The sequence below is a fragment of the Natrix helvetica genome (genome assembly GCF_964273705.1).
Source record: "Natrix helvetica genome assembly, chromosome: 16".
Classification (NCBI taxonomy): domain Eukaryota; kingdom Metazoa; phylum Chordata; class Lepidosauria; order Squamata; family Natricidae; genus Natrix; species Natrix helvetica.
Window position 1 is genome coordinate 5,181,691 of NC_138563.1, and position 18,100 is coordinate 5,199,790.

General features: G+C 48.4%; 1 protein-coding gene across 1 annotated transcript in view; it reads left to right on the forward strand.

Moving 5' to 3' along the window:
• Positions 1–11,975: 11,975 nt before the first annotated feature.
• CADM3 (cell adhesion molecule 3) overlaps positions 11,976–18,100 on the forward strand; it is a 77,228-nt gene continuing 71,103 nt past the window's right edge. Inside the window, exon 1 of the mRNA XM_081968239.1 lies at positions 11,976–12,321. Within this exon, the coding sequence (XP_081824365.1) occupies positions 12,252–12,321 (70 nt within the window). The 5' untranslated portion in view covers positions 11,976–12,251. The remainder of the gene's footprint in view (positions 12,322–18,100) is intronic.

Consider the following 18,100-nt stretch of genomic DNA (forward strand, 5'->3'; position numbering starts at 1 on the left):
AAAAAAAAATACACCCTCTTGCTAAGATGTCACACAAAAATATCACAACTCCATTAGCATCCCAACCTTAGTGCCTGGAGGGGGGGAAAGCTGGGTCTTCTTGATGGCCTTCTGGAACCCAAACAGGATCTTTGTTAGTGTAAATGTAAATGATGGTTTCCAGGTCTGACAGTGTGTGTGTTTGTGTGTGTGTGTTCCATAAGGCAGTTGTTGTCACCCGCCAGCAGCCAGCAGAGCTAGCAGCCGATTCGGACAGTGAGGAGGGTTGGGGAGGAACCTGGGCCAGTCCTGGAGTCCGGGGAAGGCTCTGAGGAGGGCTCTGTGTCGGAGGCAGAGAGGGGGCCAGGGCCGTCTGACAGTTATCAGCTGCCTTCGGAGTCAGACATAAGTGAGGCAGAGGAACAGCTGGAGCCTGTTCCCAGTGGGTGCATGCGCAGAGTTGCCACACGAAGGGAACAACGCAGAAATCATGGTAGACTTGGTAGTAAAGCCACAGGCGCAAGGTGATTGGCCCCTCCCATAGAGAATAAAAGAGGAGCGAAAAGGGAGGGGGCAATTTTTTGTTCGGTCATTAGATTTGTTTCAGGAGTGTGAAGATCTGTCCCTGAATCTCAGAGACTCTGTCCCAAGTCTTTCTTTGCACAGCCCCTCATTTGGGAAAATATTGACATGGCAGATTTCCAAGATAGATAAGGTCTGTGGTGATAAATATTCCTTTGAAAGACTGTTTCCCAGGCCCTGCTGAAAGTGAATGAGAGTATATCACATTTGTTTAATAAAAGGGGTTTTGTTGAGACCAGGACTCTGTCTCCGGCTTTTTGGGGAAGCCTAGGTCAGAACAGCAAGTGAGTTAGAGGCCACAGCAGAGAAAGCATCCTGCTAAGACCCTCACCCACTCAAGATGGCACAGCTTCATCCGAGGACTCAGAGCAGCCCACCCTGCCAGTTCTGGCAGGGCCAGCAGAGATGAATTCAACTATTGCTGAAAAAATCCAAAACTTTCTCTAATTATCGGCCTTACGGTGTTTCATAGATTTCCAGCGTAATTGCATTTCGCAATTGCTTTCTTGGCAATCTTTTATTCAAGTCTATCGAGAGGTCTTTAAAAGGGGGAGGGAGGAGAAAATAAAACGTAACAGGGATGGAAGGGAACTGGGAGATCTTCTAGTCCAACCCGTGTGTGTGCAAATGTGCATGTGCGTGCCCAGCACCCCAAAATGCAATGCATCTGCGGGGCCCCCGCATGTGCCCTCCCACGCCTGCCCAGTTGCTGAGTGGGCATGGCCTACTCAGCCTCCTGCACCACGGCGGTGTGATTGCATGTTTTCACCCTCCCCAGACTCCGGAGGCTTTCCTGGAGCCTCCGGGTGTGCAAAAATGGCCTCCCCTGGGCTACCGAGGCCCCTCCTCTGGAAATGGGCCCATTTCTGGATTTCCAGGAGGCCCCTTTTTCGCCCTCCCAGACCTCCGTGTGGGCCCTGTACTTAGCTGGCATGATGTACAGGCCGCGTGGAGACTCCTGGGAGGGGAGGGGTGGGTGTGGCCAGCCAGTCTTTGCAACAACCGATTCGGCAAACCGGTTGCAAAATGAACATCCGGTTCGCCCGAACCGGTGCGAACCGGCTGAATTCAACTCCTGTTTCCATCCAAAGCACTTTCAGAGCCCTTTCCTATCTCTCCCTCCATCCCCGTCGGGTTTCCCTAACTAGGCTTCCTGCCAATTCTCCCTCCCTCTGCCACCCCCACCCCCCCTTTTTTAAAATCCAGCACAGTGGCATTAGTTTCCAAGCAACAATATTTGAGATACGGCAATGAACACACGATGATTATTTTATTATATGTTTCTCCCGCCGCGTCACCAAGAGATCCCCGATGTGAAATCTGCCAAGTTAAATGCTGTGAAAAGGCAAGATGCTGAGAGGGATGGGGAGAGGGAGAGAGAGAGAGAAACAGAAGGCTTGGAATTTATTTTTATATAACTATCTATTTTCCCCTACCGGCCGGGACATTTCTTTGCTCCAATCCCACTAGGCGAAGGAAGATGCTGTGAATGGGATTGAGCAAATATTTGGCTGAGAGGTCTGGCAGTTCTCCAAGCAGAGGGGGAAGAAGAGGAGGAGGGGAGGGAGAGAGGAGGAGGAGAGGGAGGAGGAGGAAGAGAATGCGAAGAAGAAGAGGAGGAGGAGGAGGAGGGGGAGAAGGTGAAGAAGAGAATTCGGGGAAAGCCTCCGGAGCCTGGGGATGGCGAAAAGACCACGCCCACCCAGCAACTGGGCAGAGAACATTTTAGAATCCCACCACTGGATAGGACCAATAGCAACAAGCTCCTTGGTGCCATCCTTATACACCTGGAGCATCTCTTGAACACCAATCTGCATTGATAAAAATAAAAAAAATAAACCCTTGGTCAATAGCAAAAGGCAGCTCGACTTGGAACGGTAACAATAACCTTTAATGTCATCCAACAACATCTGTTGATCCCAAATCCCTGGGAAGGACTCGTCGGGTGGATAAAAAAAATGCCAAACCCAGTCTAAACATCTGGCTGACTGCGCCACAAACCGGAATAACATTTCAAATCTGCCCTTTTGGCTCTGTCCTCTTACGGGAGGAATGAAACCGACTCACCCGCAAAACATGGGAAAAAATGAACAATCAGAAAAACAAGCTGCGGAGTCAATATATATCCCTGATAAGGAGGTTTAACTTCTGATCCGATGAATCCTGGCAAGGAAAACCCTTTAATTTTTTCTAATGTCTCGTTGTTTACCAACGGGATGAGCAGAAAGACGAGCTGTCCCTTATGTCTTCTCTAAGACAGACCTTGCCAAACGCAATATTTTCCCTTTTTTTATTTTTCGTAACAAGGAGCTTGCATCAAAACCAGGCTTTTTTTAAAAAAGGGGGGGGGAGGGAATGCCACAAATTCAGATGAGCTGTCAAAATTGAATCGGATCCACGTTTTTTAATGAATTAAGGACGGGCTTAATTTGGTCAGTCCAGCCGATCTCTGACAGGTTGATCTTTTCACATGTCGACTCAAAAGGAGGTCCCTCCGGAGTTTAACCGGGTTTATTCTCCAAGTGGCTCAGGGGCTAAGACGCTGAGCTTGTCGATCAGAAAGGTCGGCGGTTTGGCAGTTCAAATCCCTAGCGCCGTGTAACAGAGTAAGCTCCCGTTCCTTGTCCCAGCGTCTGCCAACCTAGCAGTTCGAAAGCACGCAACAAATGCAAGAGGAAAAATAGGAGCCACCTTTGGTGGGAAGGGAACAGCGTTCCGTGCGCCTTCGGCGTTGAGTCATGCTGGCCGCATGACCACGGAGACGTCTTCGGACAGCCCTGGCTCTTCGGCTTTGAAACAGAGATGAGCAGCGCCCCCTAGAGTCGGGAACGACTAGCACAGATGTACGAGGGGAACCTTTTTACCTTTACTTATTCTCCAAGTAGACATGGGGAAAGCACCACCAACAGGCAAAGTCATCTAACAGAACTGAATCTGGGGAAAATTTATATTTTCCTCCCTTTCCAACTACAGGCAGTCCTCGACTTATGACAGTTCATTCAGTGACCGTTCAAAATTACAACGGCATGGGGAAAAGGCCATTTTTTCACACTTGTCACTGTTGCAGCATCCCCATGGTCACATGATCAAAATTGCGACTCTTGACAATGGACTTATATTTAGGATGGTCTCAGTGTCCTGGGGTCACGTGATACCCTTTTGCGACCTTCTGGCCAGCGATGGGGAAGCCAGATTCACTTAACGACCATGTTACTAACTTAAGTGCAGTGGTTCACTTAACAACTGGGGCAAGAATGGTCGTAAAATGGGGCAAAACTCACTTAACAAATGTCTCACAGCAACACAAATTTGGGGCTCAATTGTCATAATTCGAGGACCAGCGGTATAAAAATCAGTACCTCTAGCAACTAAACCAAGACGCCATTGTTAGTGCATCAATCTGGGTTCATTCACTTGGCATCATCGGCTGCAACGGTCACAAGTGCGAGGACTACTCATAAGTCACTTTCTTCAGCGCTGTTGTAACTTCAGTCACTAAACAAATGATTGTAAGGTTGTAAACATGTGTAATGTACAATACCTCCTGTATGATGTATACATTTATACATTTTTGGACATTACAGATCAACCTGTGTTAGGTTGTTCATACAAGATAATCTTCTTTTAATGACCAAATAATCCCTTGCGAGGTGGAGTGTGGGCAACTGAATGGAGCTGGCAAAGTGCTTTAGTGGCCGGATGCCCATCCTGTTGCCAGTGCGGAGTTTTGTGCAGCAGATTTATTCTCATTGTGCCCAGAGAGAGAAATATCTGCCTCTACCTAGGATTGAACTCACAGCCTCCTGATTGTGAGCCAAGAGCTCCACCTCCAGGCCACCGCACCACTCCTCAGATATGAACAAGATGGCGCCTGGAAACTCCCAGTGTAATCTAAGACACTTGCTTTGGTGCCCATCAAGCGCCAGACGCATCCCGCCTCTTGTAAAAATAACTCTTACTTTTTAAAAAAAAAAATCTTTAGGCAATAGCTCTTTAGCAAAACAAGCTGTTTCTAATATCCTAATTATTTGCAAGGAAGCTGTTTGAGAGAGGGGGGGGGAAGTATCCAGGGAGATAAATTTGCCTTCCAGAAAATGGGCTGTTCAGAGGAACAGGCCCCAGCCAAAATGGCATGGTGGAATTCCAAATTTGTCAAGATCCATCTGGATCTTGAGCCTATCATCTAGGATGTTGGCTATTCCTGCCAGTTTAGTATCTTCTGCAAATTTGGTAAGTTCCCCTTCTACTCCCTCAACTAAATCGTTTATGAAGATACTAGCTGGATACCCGTTATGCTTCGCGACAAAATGACGTGATCGGGCTATGCAGGAGAAATTCGATTCACAATCCGTTGGCTCAGTGGTGGTCCATGATTGAAACACATAAGGGAATTCTGCTCCCGCCGCCTTGAGTCCGGAAGCAGTTCCATAGGTGGAAGGCGTAGACATTTTGGTGAAGTACCGGCGTTTAATACTGTAAGGTGCCCCAGACCTCTCCCGAGTGAAAGAGTGGAATGTCTGCCAGTTTGAACTAAGGTGACAGAATGTGAGACAACTGGCAGTTGGAACAGAGTTCTTTTCAGGTGGGGAGGGGTAGTAGAATGTCTAACTCCTTAGCATCAGAGCGTGTTAAGAATGTAAGACAAATGGCAGTTGGAACAGAATTCTTTTTAGGTGGGGAAGGGGAGTAGAACTCCTTAGCATCAGAGTGTGTTAATTACTGTATAAGAAATACTAATGATCTGATGGTCATTCCGAAAAGTACTTTCTTAGCGGGCACTTAGAAGCCAAGAGGAACATAGGTGCCAAACTTCAAGTTTGTAGGCTTTACAGTCCTGGAGATTTCATGATGAGTGAGTGGTATTTTATATTTACACAGTGAGTACTAGTGCTTCACATACAGAATATTAGAAGTGAAAGATATCAATACATGGATATATTGGCTGGTATGTTCGCAACTTCACTGCTGCTGGAGGCTGGGAATTATTATTTTTTTGTTAAAGCCATTCCCTGCCTAGAAAATTACTTATCAATTCATGTAGTCAAATTCCTTAATCTAGGAACGGAAGGGATGAATTGATCAAGATGAATTGACCAAGGATCTAATTGCGAACGACTAGTAGAGATGTGTAAGAGGAACCTTTACCTTTAGGGGCCCAAGGAGGCGAAGGTTTTCGAAGTACACCTAAAAAGCAAATGCCATTGTCACCAGTCTGTTGGCCACAGGCCCTTGATCTTTTAATGTCTTCCCCAACCTCCTCTGCCACGGATCTGTAGTACCCATTTGCCTTTCTGTCACCTGGGGATGGCCTGGAGGAGAGCATCTCTGCATCTTTGGCAGGCGGCTACACACCAGTGTGTAGCGCATATGCAAGCAGTGGGGGTACCCGCTGTGTATTATTGTTCCGTCTTTGCCTGCCACTCCTTCCAAAGATGCCAACGCTTTAAGGTGGAATTCAGAAGTTTATTGCAACGAGAGCATCCTGGGTGACTAATGAATAGAGAGAGTGCCATTCTTCCTTCCTTTCCTTCCCTGCTGCTTTCGAGACTGGCAGCCTGAATTTAAAATAGGCATCGCCGAACTCTCGGGAGGAGTGAGAATCCCTCATTCCCCGTGGCCTTTTCAGGAAAGCAAAAACAACATTCAGAAAGCACTTGCGGGGAAGGAGAAGAAAAAAAAATTAAAGTTAGGGGTGAGAAATTGCCGTGGAAAATTAGACACGGGAGACTTAGAGACTTATTCTCAAAACAGACAGAGGCTTTTCAAATAAATCCCCCTGGGTCAGCAAAAGGAAATTCTGATTTCTTAAAAATGATGCAAGCTTTCAGAGCGGAGGGGCACCAGAAACGACCAAAAAACTACAACTCCCAGCAGCTCGGACAGCAGAGAGGGATGCTGGGAATTGTAGTTCAACGGGTGGGAGAGGATCTTGTGAAGCTTGTTTCAGACGGGGAGGTTGGGAATTTTGCAGCCAGAACGGTTTTTAGAGCAAGGCTTGGCTATTTTTTAAGGTTTGCGGACTTTGACAACCATAATTACTCAGCCAGGCATGTGGCTGGGGTATTCTGGGAGTTGAAGTCCACAAATTTGAAAAAAAACATTGTTTAGAGAGATGGGAAAATGTAGATAGATGGCTAGATAGACAGACAGACAGACAGACAGATGATATAGATAAAATAAGATTAGCAGTTGCACCCTTTGCCATAAGGTAAAGGTTCCTCTCGCACATATGTGCTAGTTGTTCCCGACTCTAGGGGGCGGTGCTCATCTCCCTTTTAAAGCCGAAGAGCCAGCGCTGTCCGAAGACATCTCCGGGGTCATGTAGCCGGCATGACTCAACGCCAGAGGAGCACGGAGCGCTGTTCCCTTCCCACCAAAGATGGTCCCTCTTTTTCTCCTTGCATTTTTTATCTGCTTTCGAACAGCTAGGTTGGCAGAAGCTGGGACAAGTCACGGGAGCTCACTCCGTTACGCAGCGCTAGGGATTCGAACCGCCCAACTACTGACCTTTATGATCGACAAGCTCAGTGTCTTAGCCACTGAGCCCACCATGTCCCTTACCTTTGCCATAAAGCAGGTTAAAGAGGGAGATGAGAGGAAAGAAATGCGAAGGAAATTCTCAAATACGACGAGAATAAAGCAGAAAAAAACGAAGCTGCTTTTTCAGCGGAAGAAATGGCAAGTTAGATTTGGGGGCTGCAATGATTGTTAGAGATCATGGTGGTATCGAACAAGCCGGATTGGTCTTCTCTCCTTGTGTAACAAAGGGATCCATCCAGCTAATCCACAAGGAAGGCTGATCAATGGCTCTTAGCTGTCCTGATAATTGCCAAGCCAGCTATTGGCATAAGGGATGGGAGGAGGAGAGCTCTGCAAGGAAAGAGGGGAGGAAGAAGGAGAGGCAGTACCAGCCTTGCCCAGGAGGTTGGTAGAAAAGCCATTGGATTTCCAGTCATCATTTCCCATTGAGCCTAAGATCAAGAGATTGGAATGGACACTGCTCCCCTTCTTTTGTTTTCCTTCCTTCCTTCCTTCCCCTTCCCTTCCCATTTTCCTTTCTTAGTCCCTTCCCTTCCATTCATTCATTCATTCATCCTTCCTTCCTTTCCTTCCTTCTTGTCCCTTTCTTTCCATTTTCCTTCCTTATTCCCTTCCATTCATTCATTCTTCCTTTCCTTCCTTCCTTTCTTTTTTCCCCTTCTCCTTCCCTTTCCATTTTCCTTTCTTATTCCCTTCCATTCATTCATTCTTCCTTTCCTTCCTTCCTTATCCCTTTCTTTCCATTTTCCTTTCTTATTCCCTTCCCTTCCATTTTTCCTTCCCTCCTTCCTTCCTTCCTGGCTTTTCCTTCTCTTTCCATTTTCCTTTGTTACTCCCTTCCCTTCCATTCATTCTTCCTTCCTTCTCCCTCTCCTTCCATTTTCCTTTCTGATTCTCTTCCATTCATTCTTCCTTCCTTCCTTCTTCCTCCCTTTCCATTTTCCTTTCTGATTCCTTTCCATTTTCCCTCCCTCCCTCCCTTCCTGCCTTCTCCCTCCCTTTCCATTTTCCTTTCGTCCCCTCCCTTCTCCAAAGTTCATCCAAAATTTTCTCTAAAAGGTACCAAAAACATCAGAGGGAATCTGGACTGCAAATTTTTCAGCTAACAACTTTTTTTATTAAAAACAGTGAGCTGCAGCTCACAAATCCACATGCCTTTCTCCAAACATCATTCGTTGGAAAAATTGTTACCAGATTCCTCCTGATTTTGGGGTACAGCACTATAGACAAGTGCAGTTCTCTCTTCCTACAATCTATCTTGTACACCCATCTTGCAGGAGTTAAATGAACCCCCTTCCTGGCTCCTTGTTGTTATAATCTATTTTATTAAAAATAAGTGTCTCTTGTTTGCTTGTCTCCTCATTTAATGCTTAGAAGGGAGTTTGAGAAGCCAAAAAGGAGCAGGAGGGTAGGAGGGGGACAATCGACTCCAGAGCAAGGATGCATTTTATTTTATTTTTTGGGTAAAAGCACATTCACCTAATCCATTTCATTTTTTTTACTGCTTTTTCAATTCAATCTGGCCAGAATCCCATCTTAAATCAGTGTTTCTCAACCTTGGCAACTTTAATAAAAGGGTAGACTTCATCTCCCAGAATTCTCCAAGCCAGAATTGTTTAAAAGAAATACATCTAATTGAATTAGATGATGGATGAGATAATTAGATTAGATCCTTTAAAAAAAAAAGACACATTTGGGCTTGTGAGTCTGCTCATTTCCATAAGCAGAGATCACATTTGGCTTGTTTCATAGCTGTATACATGTTGTTAGTTGCAAAGTCATGTCCCACCCAACGCAACCCCATGGACAACGTTCCTCCAGGCCTTCCTGCCCTCTACCATCCTCTGGAGTCCATTCAAGCTCAGGCTGACTGCTTCGGTGACTCCATCCAGCCTCCTCCTTCTCTGCTGTCCCCTTCTTCTTCTTTTGCCCTCCATCGTTCCCAGCATGAGGCTCTTCTCCAGGGAATCCTTCCTTCTCCTTAGGTGGCCAAAGGATTTGAGTTTCCTCTTCAGGATCCGGCCTTCTAAAGAGCAGTCAGGGTTGATCTCCTCTAGGACTGACCGGTTGGATGGCCTTGCAGTCCAAGGGACTCACTGCAGGAGTCTTCTTCTCCAGCACCAGAGTTCAAAGGCCTCCATTCTTTGGCGCTTGGCCTTCCTTATAGTCCCACCTTCACAGCCATCCATTGCAACTGGGGAAACCAGAGCCTTGACTAGACGCACTTGTGTTGGCAGGGTGATCTTTCTGCTTTTTAGGATGCTGTCTAGATTTGCCATCGCTTTCCTCCCCAGGAGCAAGCCTCTTTTAATTCCTTGGTTGCAGTCCCCATCTGCGGTGATCTTGGAGCCCAGGAAAATAAAATCTGTCACTCCCTCCATTCCTTTCCCATCTGTATGTATGTATGTATATATGTATGTATGTATCTATCATCTATCTATCTATCTATCTATCTATCTATCTATCTATCTATCTATCTATCTATCTATCTATCATCTATCTATCTATCTATCTATCTATCTATCATCTATCTATCTATCTATCTATCTATCTATCTATCTATCTATCTATCTATCTATCTATCATCATGTATGTATGTATGTATAGCTGTATACTAGCATTTCCATTTCCCCCTGCCTCTTCTACATCCCACATGGATGACTTTAGCTGCACTGGATATTATTAATCGACTGTCGCTTTAATTGTAAACCATCTTTGGTTTAAGGGACCTCCAACTCCTTCCAGACTTTTGTCCTGGTCTATACAGGTAGTTAATAACATTCTGAAACCTGTTTAAACTCTGGTGCCCCCTGCAGGCGGCCTGAGACTTAGCATAAAGGTTTGAAGAGGGTGTGGTCCAGCTCCCACCACCACCACCACCCACCCCCTATTTTCTCATTCCTTGCATGGGGTGAGGATGCTTTGCTTCTGTTGTTTATTATGAATTTTCCTCTGGAAAGTTAGTGCCAACCTGTTCAAGAAGGCTTTTGGGGAGAAATAGCTCTGATAACAGGGACGCGGTGGCTCGGTGGCTAAGATGTTGAGCTTGTCGATCAGAAAGGTCGGCAGTTCAAATCCCTAGCACCACGTAACGGAGTGAGCTCCCGTGACTTGTCCCAGCTTCTGCCAGCCTAGCAGCTCGAAAGCACGTAAAAAATGCAAGTAGAAAAATAGGGGCCACCTTTGGTGGGAAGGGAACTGTGTTCCGTGTGCCTTCGACATTGAGTCATGCCGGCCACATGACCACGGAGACGTCTTCAGACAGTGCTGGCTCTTCGGCTTTGAAACGGAGATGAGCACCGACCCCTAGAGTCGGGAACAGTTAGCACATATGTGCGAGGGGAACCTTTACCTTTAGTCCTGATATCACTCACTTCTGGTAAGCTTGCAAAGGGGTGTGGTTAAGGGGAAGACTTGGGCTGGGACAAGCCAACAATCAGGCCTTGATCATAACAGAGTTGGAAGGGACCTTGTAGGTCATCTAGTCCAACCCCCCGCCCAAGCAGGAGACCCTACCCCATTGACAGATCAGTCGGGGGAAATCCTGATTTTGGGCCTATCTCATCTCTCAGCCCTAGGTTTGTCCCCAAGGACCTAAAACTAAGTGAGATTCCCACCAAATTAGCCTCAAGCCCACTGACAACACTACATACAGGTAGTCCTTGACTTAGTACTAGTTGCTTAGTGGCTGACTGATGTTATGACACCCCACCCCCCAAAAAATAGGACGTAGAACCCAGATTCAAAATTCCAGCATCTGGGATCACCCCATGGTCACGTGACTGCCATTGTTGGCCCTCGGCAACGAACCCCTATTTATGTCCATTTCGCCAGAAAGCAGCATTTACGTCCGATTCGCCCCATGGCCAACAATGGACTTGCTTAACGACCGCTGTAACACCCCCCAAAAAAAGTGATAGCATTGGAATGCGGCCATGCGGCGATCCCCTTTACGGCCATCCCAACTCATAGTGGTCTCCATTCCAGGGGTAAGTCGCGGACTTCCTTTCTAAAGGAAGCTAAATTCCCACTCTGCCCCTTTCAGCGTAGACAGAACCCCGAGAGGGAAACTCTGAACAGGTGAGTCTTGTCCCACCTGTCTTTGGTTTTAAAACAGGTGGGACTTCGATCTCGTAGGTGTGGCTGTCATCTTGACCCTCCCATCCACGCGTTGGGTGGGATGACAACTGGCTAAAGCATCCCAGTGGACCAAGGGGGAATTCCACGCTCCAGACCCATCTCACACTAGGGACCCTCTTACCCATCATCCCCCCCCCCCGCCTTAGATGCTTGCATTATGATAATCATCCCTAGCTTTGTTCTGCTTGGCAATACACCCCTCCCAGTGCCCCTTTCCCTTCTGTTGCTTCCCCCCAATGTCCAGCCACGGCATGAGCTCCAATCTTATATATCCAATATATTGGCCGTAGCTTCCTCCTCCCTGGGGGGGGGGAGAGAAAGGGTGGGGGGAACCAGCCATCTGGACCGCACCAAGTCTCCGCTCAGAGGGGGAGGCGAGTGGGAGCTTCCCCACTCTCTCCCCCTTTCTCCCCTCCCCACCCGCAGGTTTGGGTGGGTCTCCCAAACGGGGCATCCCACCTGGCCCAGGCATCGCCCACCTGTCCGCCTCCGCCCGCGCCTCACCTGTCCCGAAAGGACCCTCCCCGATTTGCATGGAAGAGGGTGGGGTGATGCAAAGCCCCCCCTCTCTTTCTCTTCCTCCTCCTCCTCCTCCTCCTCTCCCTTTCCGTCCTCCCCTCTCCTCGGCGGCCAAATGGTCTCTCCCGGGTGCTCTATTTAATCCCAGTCACTGCAGCATCCTCGGCTTTTCTGCTGGACCGCTTCGGCAGCATCCTCCTGGCCGGCACGCTGCGCGCCACTGCGGTCCCGCTTCGGAGGCTCGAGCCGGGGCGGAGGGGTCGGGGGCAGAGGTCGAGCCCTGCTTTTTCTCTCTCCCCCCTCCTCTCTTTTCCCCCCGCCGGCGGGGAGGGGGCAAGGGCGAAGTTTGCCAGCCGCCCGCGAGGAGGGGAAGGCATCGGATCGCCCCTCTCCTCCTCCTTCTCCTCCTCCTTTCCTTCCTTCCTCCTTTCCTTCTTTCCTCCCCTCCTCCCCCCGGAACGACGGCCTCCCCCCGGCTCCCCCTGCCCACGATGCTGCCTCTGTGGCTACTGGTCAGCTCGGGGTTGATCGCCGCCAGCCGTGGAAACCTCTCGCACGACCGTGAGTCCACGCCTCGGCTGGGGAGAGGGGTCGGGGAAGGGGAGGGGGATGGGTGCGTGGAAGGGGAAGCGATGGATGCGTGGGAATGAGGTTGGAGGAGGGAGAGCCGTCTCTGTGGGGTGGTGGGAAGGGGCAGTGCCCCGCCGGTCGCCGGAGGGAGAAGGGGAGGCTGGCGATGATTTATTATTATTATTATTATTTCTCTCCGCCGTTGCAAGGAAGCCTCGGCCGTCTTAGGGGGGTTTCCTGGCCGCGGCGAGGGTGGGATGTTTTGCACGGAAGGGCTCCGCGCGCGAGGACCGGGGAAAAGAGGGAAAGGGGCCGGGAGAGAGAGAGAGAGAGAGACGGGGCTCCCACCGGACTCCAAAGCCAATCCAAGCGAACAGACTTCCTCGCATGGCACCCCAAGTCTCTCTCTCTCTCTCTCCCGGCCAGAGCAGAGCTCCTACCCTCCCCCTACCCCACCGAGCCCCCTCCCCTCTCTAAGGGACCCCCTCAAAGATTTACCCGGGCTTCGCTTTCAGGAGAGCAGCAAGCCAAAAAAAAAAGTGGGTGGGGGGATTTCCAAAGGGGCGTCCTGCATTTAAAATTAGGGAGCAGCCCTTGGAAAGGAAGCCGCTGGCAGAGACGGGAGAAACGCGAGGAAGCGGGGGGGGGGGGGGGTTCGCTGTTGCTTGCTTGCAATGGGAGGGTGGGGGTTGGTGGAAGAACCCCCCCTCCCCCGCCCAGGATAGCAACTGGGCTGGTTCGTGTTGATGTGTCTGACTGGGGGGGGGGGCGCAGAAGGAGGAGGAAGAAGAGGGGGGGAGGAAGAGGAGGCGGTGGCGACTGCAGGAATCTTTGCCAGCTGTAATGTATGCAAACAGAGCCACCTTGGGAGGGAGCAGCCCTTAAGTGGGGTGGGGGGGAAGGGAGGAGCCGTGGGTGGATTGTGGCGGTGGTGGTGGTGGGGGCGGCTGCTGCCCTTCGGAAGGAACATCAACAGGCCGGCTGGCTGGCAGGCAGGAGGAAACGGAGCGACGGCTGCGGCAACCTGCCCGCCTGCCAAGACGAGAAGGCAGCCGGGAGGGCACTGCCATTCCTGTCCCCTGCCAAGGCGCGAGAGGGGTTGGCGGATGCCACAGCAGCACATTTTCCTGAAACGGCTTTTGTTTGCCCAAGCGGCGGGCGGTTGGATGCCTTCGCGCGTCCCCTCCCCAAGGAGAGGGGAGGCCCTGTGTCTGGTGCTTTTGCCCTGTCCTTAAAATAATAATAATATTATTATTATTATAATTCTGGCTTGCAGTGACATTCAAATCATTGCATTCTTCAAGGCTGTTGAGAATAGAAAGGCGTGGGTTTTGTATTTTTATTTTTTTTATTTTTGCAAGAATAAATAAAAGCGCATGCTTTTTTTTTTTTTTTTTTGCAGTCTGCCTGTCCCATAAGTAGCCCTGCTTGGGTTTTACTCACCCTAAGTTAGGGAGAAGTTAAGCTTGCTGCTTTCAGAAATGTTCTCCACCACGGTGCTGGAATCCGGAATGCGTGGTCTGTTTTTGCTGTTGCGTGGACTCGGCGGTGTTGCGTAAGAACCGGAAGGGGGAGAGAATTTTATATATTTGCAGTATATGGAAGCCAAAACATCACGGCTGCTGTCAAACGGGAAGGCCAAGCTTGAAGGGATAGGAGAGAGAGAGAGAGGGAGGTGTAAGGAAACATTTTGGCTTTGTGATGAATGAGACTTTTGGGGCAACTGAGTTCAGAAGTTGGCTTCCTCCGAAGGGACCATCGCTGGAGCATTGAACTCTAAGTCTAGGGTCATGGGTTGGGCCTTCCCTTATTAAAATAAAAACTCTTGGCATTGAATTACTAATCAAACATGGGCTGGGCTTAGCAAATGTTTCTTAGCAGTGGAGAATTGGAAAGGATTTCTCTGTTAGATTGGTATCAAAGACCAGTAGTTCATCTTGCGGTCTCTGGCAAGCCCTGGGAGATGGCTTGGTCCCAACTCTTAGCTCCACACTCTTGCTTACTCCCCAATCTTCAGATTCAGGGGTGGACTGCCTTTGAACCTGGAGGTTTCATGGAGTCTAACAACCCATAAGAACCCCACTGGTTGAGGCCAACATCCTGTGAACCAAATTACCCCCTGCAAGATCTCTTCTATTTTCAACCACCATCTAAATATTGGTGACTCCTCTCAAATTCCATGGTAGCTGATTCCTTGGCATGGCCACGTCCCCTGGTTGGGAACTTGGACCATCCTCCACCTTAACTTCAGAGCAAACGTTTGACATCCCACTTCCTTACGTGTGAGTACGATTCGCTTCCAGTTGGAGAACATGGCACGATGACTTTGCAATCTCACAATTTCCTGGAGAGCTTCTCACAAGGGCAAGGTCTTGAGGGACGACTTGCTTCTTGAGATTTGGAAGCAGAGGAGAAAAGGGTGCTTTCGTTCCTTCCAGGAGTCCTGGGGGAGGAGACCATCCTGGGACCCTCACCAGATCTTCTCATCCTAACTCTCCCAACCTTACAGAGTGTTGTCCAAGCACAAAATGGACCTTCTTCTCAGTAATGGACTACTGTACTCCTAAAAAGATCTCCCTCGCAAGGAAGAAGGTGGCAAGGGCACTTCAGTTGCCCCAAGGTTGGGTCCTCTTTAGAAGGTCTTGGTTTCAGGTTGCTGGATGATTATTTGGTCTCTGTTCGTTGACTTCCCCCAACCATTCTTGAGTCCCTTTGTCTGACGTTTGCATGGATAGACTTTGGACAGCCTTGGTGTCTATTGATGAAGTACCACAGCCTTCTAAACAGGCTGTAATTTTCACTCTCAGGATTAATGGGTCTGAGCAGCACCTGAGGGAGCAACGCCTGTGAATACTACTTAGGTGTGTGCGTGTGAGAAAAAGAAAACTTCTTGGCACAGAGAGATGCTCGGTTCACATCGCACCCTTAATCAGATGCATTTGTGCAAATATACAAAGGGTTGTTTGCTTTTAATCTTGGTTTTGCAGTTTGGCATGTTGGCCAGGCCCAATCTCTTCAATTACCGTATTTTTCGGAGTATAAGATGCTCCGAAGTATAAGACGTGCCTAGCTTTGTGGGAGGAAAACAAAGGGGGGGGGGGAAATCTGCCTCTGCCTCCCAGCAATTTGCCTCCTTGCAGCAAACAGCAAATAATACAGACTCTATACACTGTTTGTGGTGTTACATTTCAGACTATATTTGTACAGATGCTGTTAAAATTGATGTGGCTTTCTGGAAGTATACGTTATTCTCTGCTATTTAAAAGAAGATACAATAGCACTGGGCCTCTTCAGATCAAACCTTTATTTTAAAAAAAGCTTCTTCATTTTGTTAAATTGTCTAGAACAATAATAAAGCAGTCTTTAAAAAATAAGTCTAATCATTTGAACATTCGATAGGCATTTATAGTTATTGACGTACCTCCTTGCAGCAAACAGCAAACAGCCTGTTTCAGTTTAGCCTGATTAGAAGAAAAAAATCTTCCTCTGCCTCCCAGCAATTTGCCTCCTTGCAGCAAACAGCCTGTTTCACTTTCAGTTTCAGCCTCCCGATGATCAGCTGTTTCAGGCTGCAGGGAATGCCACAGCCTATTGCCGCCTCCACAAACCCCATTTTCCCCCTTTGCCGCAAGGAGGTAAATTTCTGGGAGGCAGAGGCCAAAGAGTGGGGGGAAGTGGGTGGGTGGGGCTACATTCAGTGTATAAGACACACCCAAATTTTCACCCTCTTTTAGGAGGGAAAAAGGTGTGTCTTATACTCCGAAAAATACAGTAGTTTCTGCTTCAATATATGGCATGACCTCGAAAGATGGATTAATTCGGGAACCAAGTTTGATATATTGTCCTAACTAATGGATTACCTTGAGCCTGGTGCCCTGTTTCTCTGTAAGGTTCAAGAAAGGTTAAGGGAAAAATGCAATGCCTACCTACTTGAATCGGCATTATAACTATCCTGCAAAACTCTAGTTGATCACTAGATGGCAGCAGAAGATTTGATTCCCCCCCCCCCCCCAGTATCTCTTTGTTGCTACCTGGAGGCTCTCAAGTGTATTGCAACTGCTAGATAAGTTACATTTTCCAATGAACTTATCAGCACAGGAGGTTATTTCTCATGAATCATGGCCTCTTTTGTGAGTCAGTCTTTCTCGTGAAAATAACTTTTTACTGAAGGAATGGCAAGTTTTGAATTTTCCCCACCCACATGGAATTTTATTTCCTTTTGATCACCTGGTATGCATTTTGCAAAACCTTTGATCTCAAACTTGCACATTTAATGCGCTAGCGTGTATTTTCTGAATTACTGTCAATTGCCTCCTGACATTTGGAGAGAGTTAAATTTGATGATGTCCTGAACCAAAGATACACAAAATTGGCCATTCTGAAAATAGAACATTCAAGAGGACTCCAGAACCTTCCATTAGCACCACATCAACCCACTTATCCTGAGGCTGATCTGGTGGGTTTTTCAGAAGTTAATCCTGTACACTGGAAGGTAGCCCTTGACTTGCATTCATTTAGTGACCAAAGATAGAATGGCATTTTTAAAAAACACCGTATTATGACCGTTTTCCCACACTTACGACCGTTGCGGCATCCCCATGTGATCAAAATCCTTGATGCTCGGCAACTGGCATGCATTTATGACGATTCGAGTGTCACATGATAACTTTTTGCCTTCTTTTGGCAAGCAAAGTCAGGGGGGGGGGAGCCAGACTCGCTTAACAACTGTGCTACTGCTCTAACAACGGCAGTGATTCCCTTAACTGTGGCATGAAAGGTCGTAAAATGGGGTAAGGCTCCACTTAACTGTCTTGCTTAGCAATGGAAATTTTGGGATCCAATGTGGTTGTAAGTCGAGGACTGCCTGTACCAACAGACCTCCCTAGAATGACCAGATGTTGTGGCCTGTCGGCGGCCGGCCCCTCCAGTAGCTGAATCAGAGGAGGAGGAAGTGTGGGAATCAGGGTCAGCATCAGGGCAATTTGAAAGCTCCGAGGGGGAATGGAGCTGTCAGAGAGAGGGAAACAGAGAGAGACACAGAGGCAGTGCCTGGGCCATCCGTCAGCAGATGGACAGTCAACAGCCCCCAGGTCTGGAGGTGGCTGATGAGGAAGAGGAGAAACAGCTGGGTCCAGTGCCTGACGCGCAGATGCGCAGAAGGCAGAGGAGAGGAGAGCAGTGGAAATCTATGGGCAGGTCCTTGGGATGGAAGAGTCACCGCTGCTAGCAAAGCCCCATCCTAGCTCTGGGGATAAAAGGCAGGATCTTTGCATTTATCAGGTCTGGACTAAGGACTATGGATGTTGTCAGTTTGTACCAGCAATGTTCACCTCCCAGAATTCCCAGCCAGTGGGGCCTTGGGTGCTTGTTGGGAGAAGCCTGGTTGAAGTTAATGAAATTCATAGGTTGGCTGGTTTTCTCCTGTACAGCAATTCCAGCCTCCCCGTTCTCATTGGCTAGAAGTACTTCCTCCAGAAATTGCTTGGTTGAATTACCTGCCTGGGCTTGAAATGTCATTAATTTAAATATTAATAAGAGAGTGCGTATGTTTAATTTAGGCACCCGCCGTGCCCTTTTTTTTTGTTCCTTCTGTACCGCTGACTCTTAGGCTCGCAGAAGAAGGAAACATTCAACAGACATAGCGTTCTCTGGCGCGGGGCCACAAGAGTTGAACAGAGGTTGCTAGAAAAAAAGGACAGAGGGATAAAAACTGGGAGGATTCGCAGGCACCCCGTGATAAGTTCCAAGAAGGGAGGAGCAGCGGCTCAGC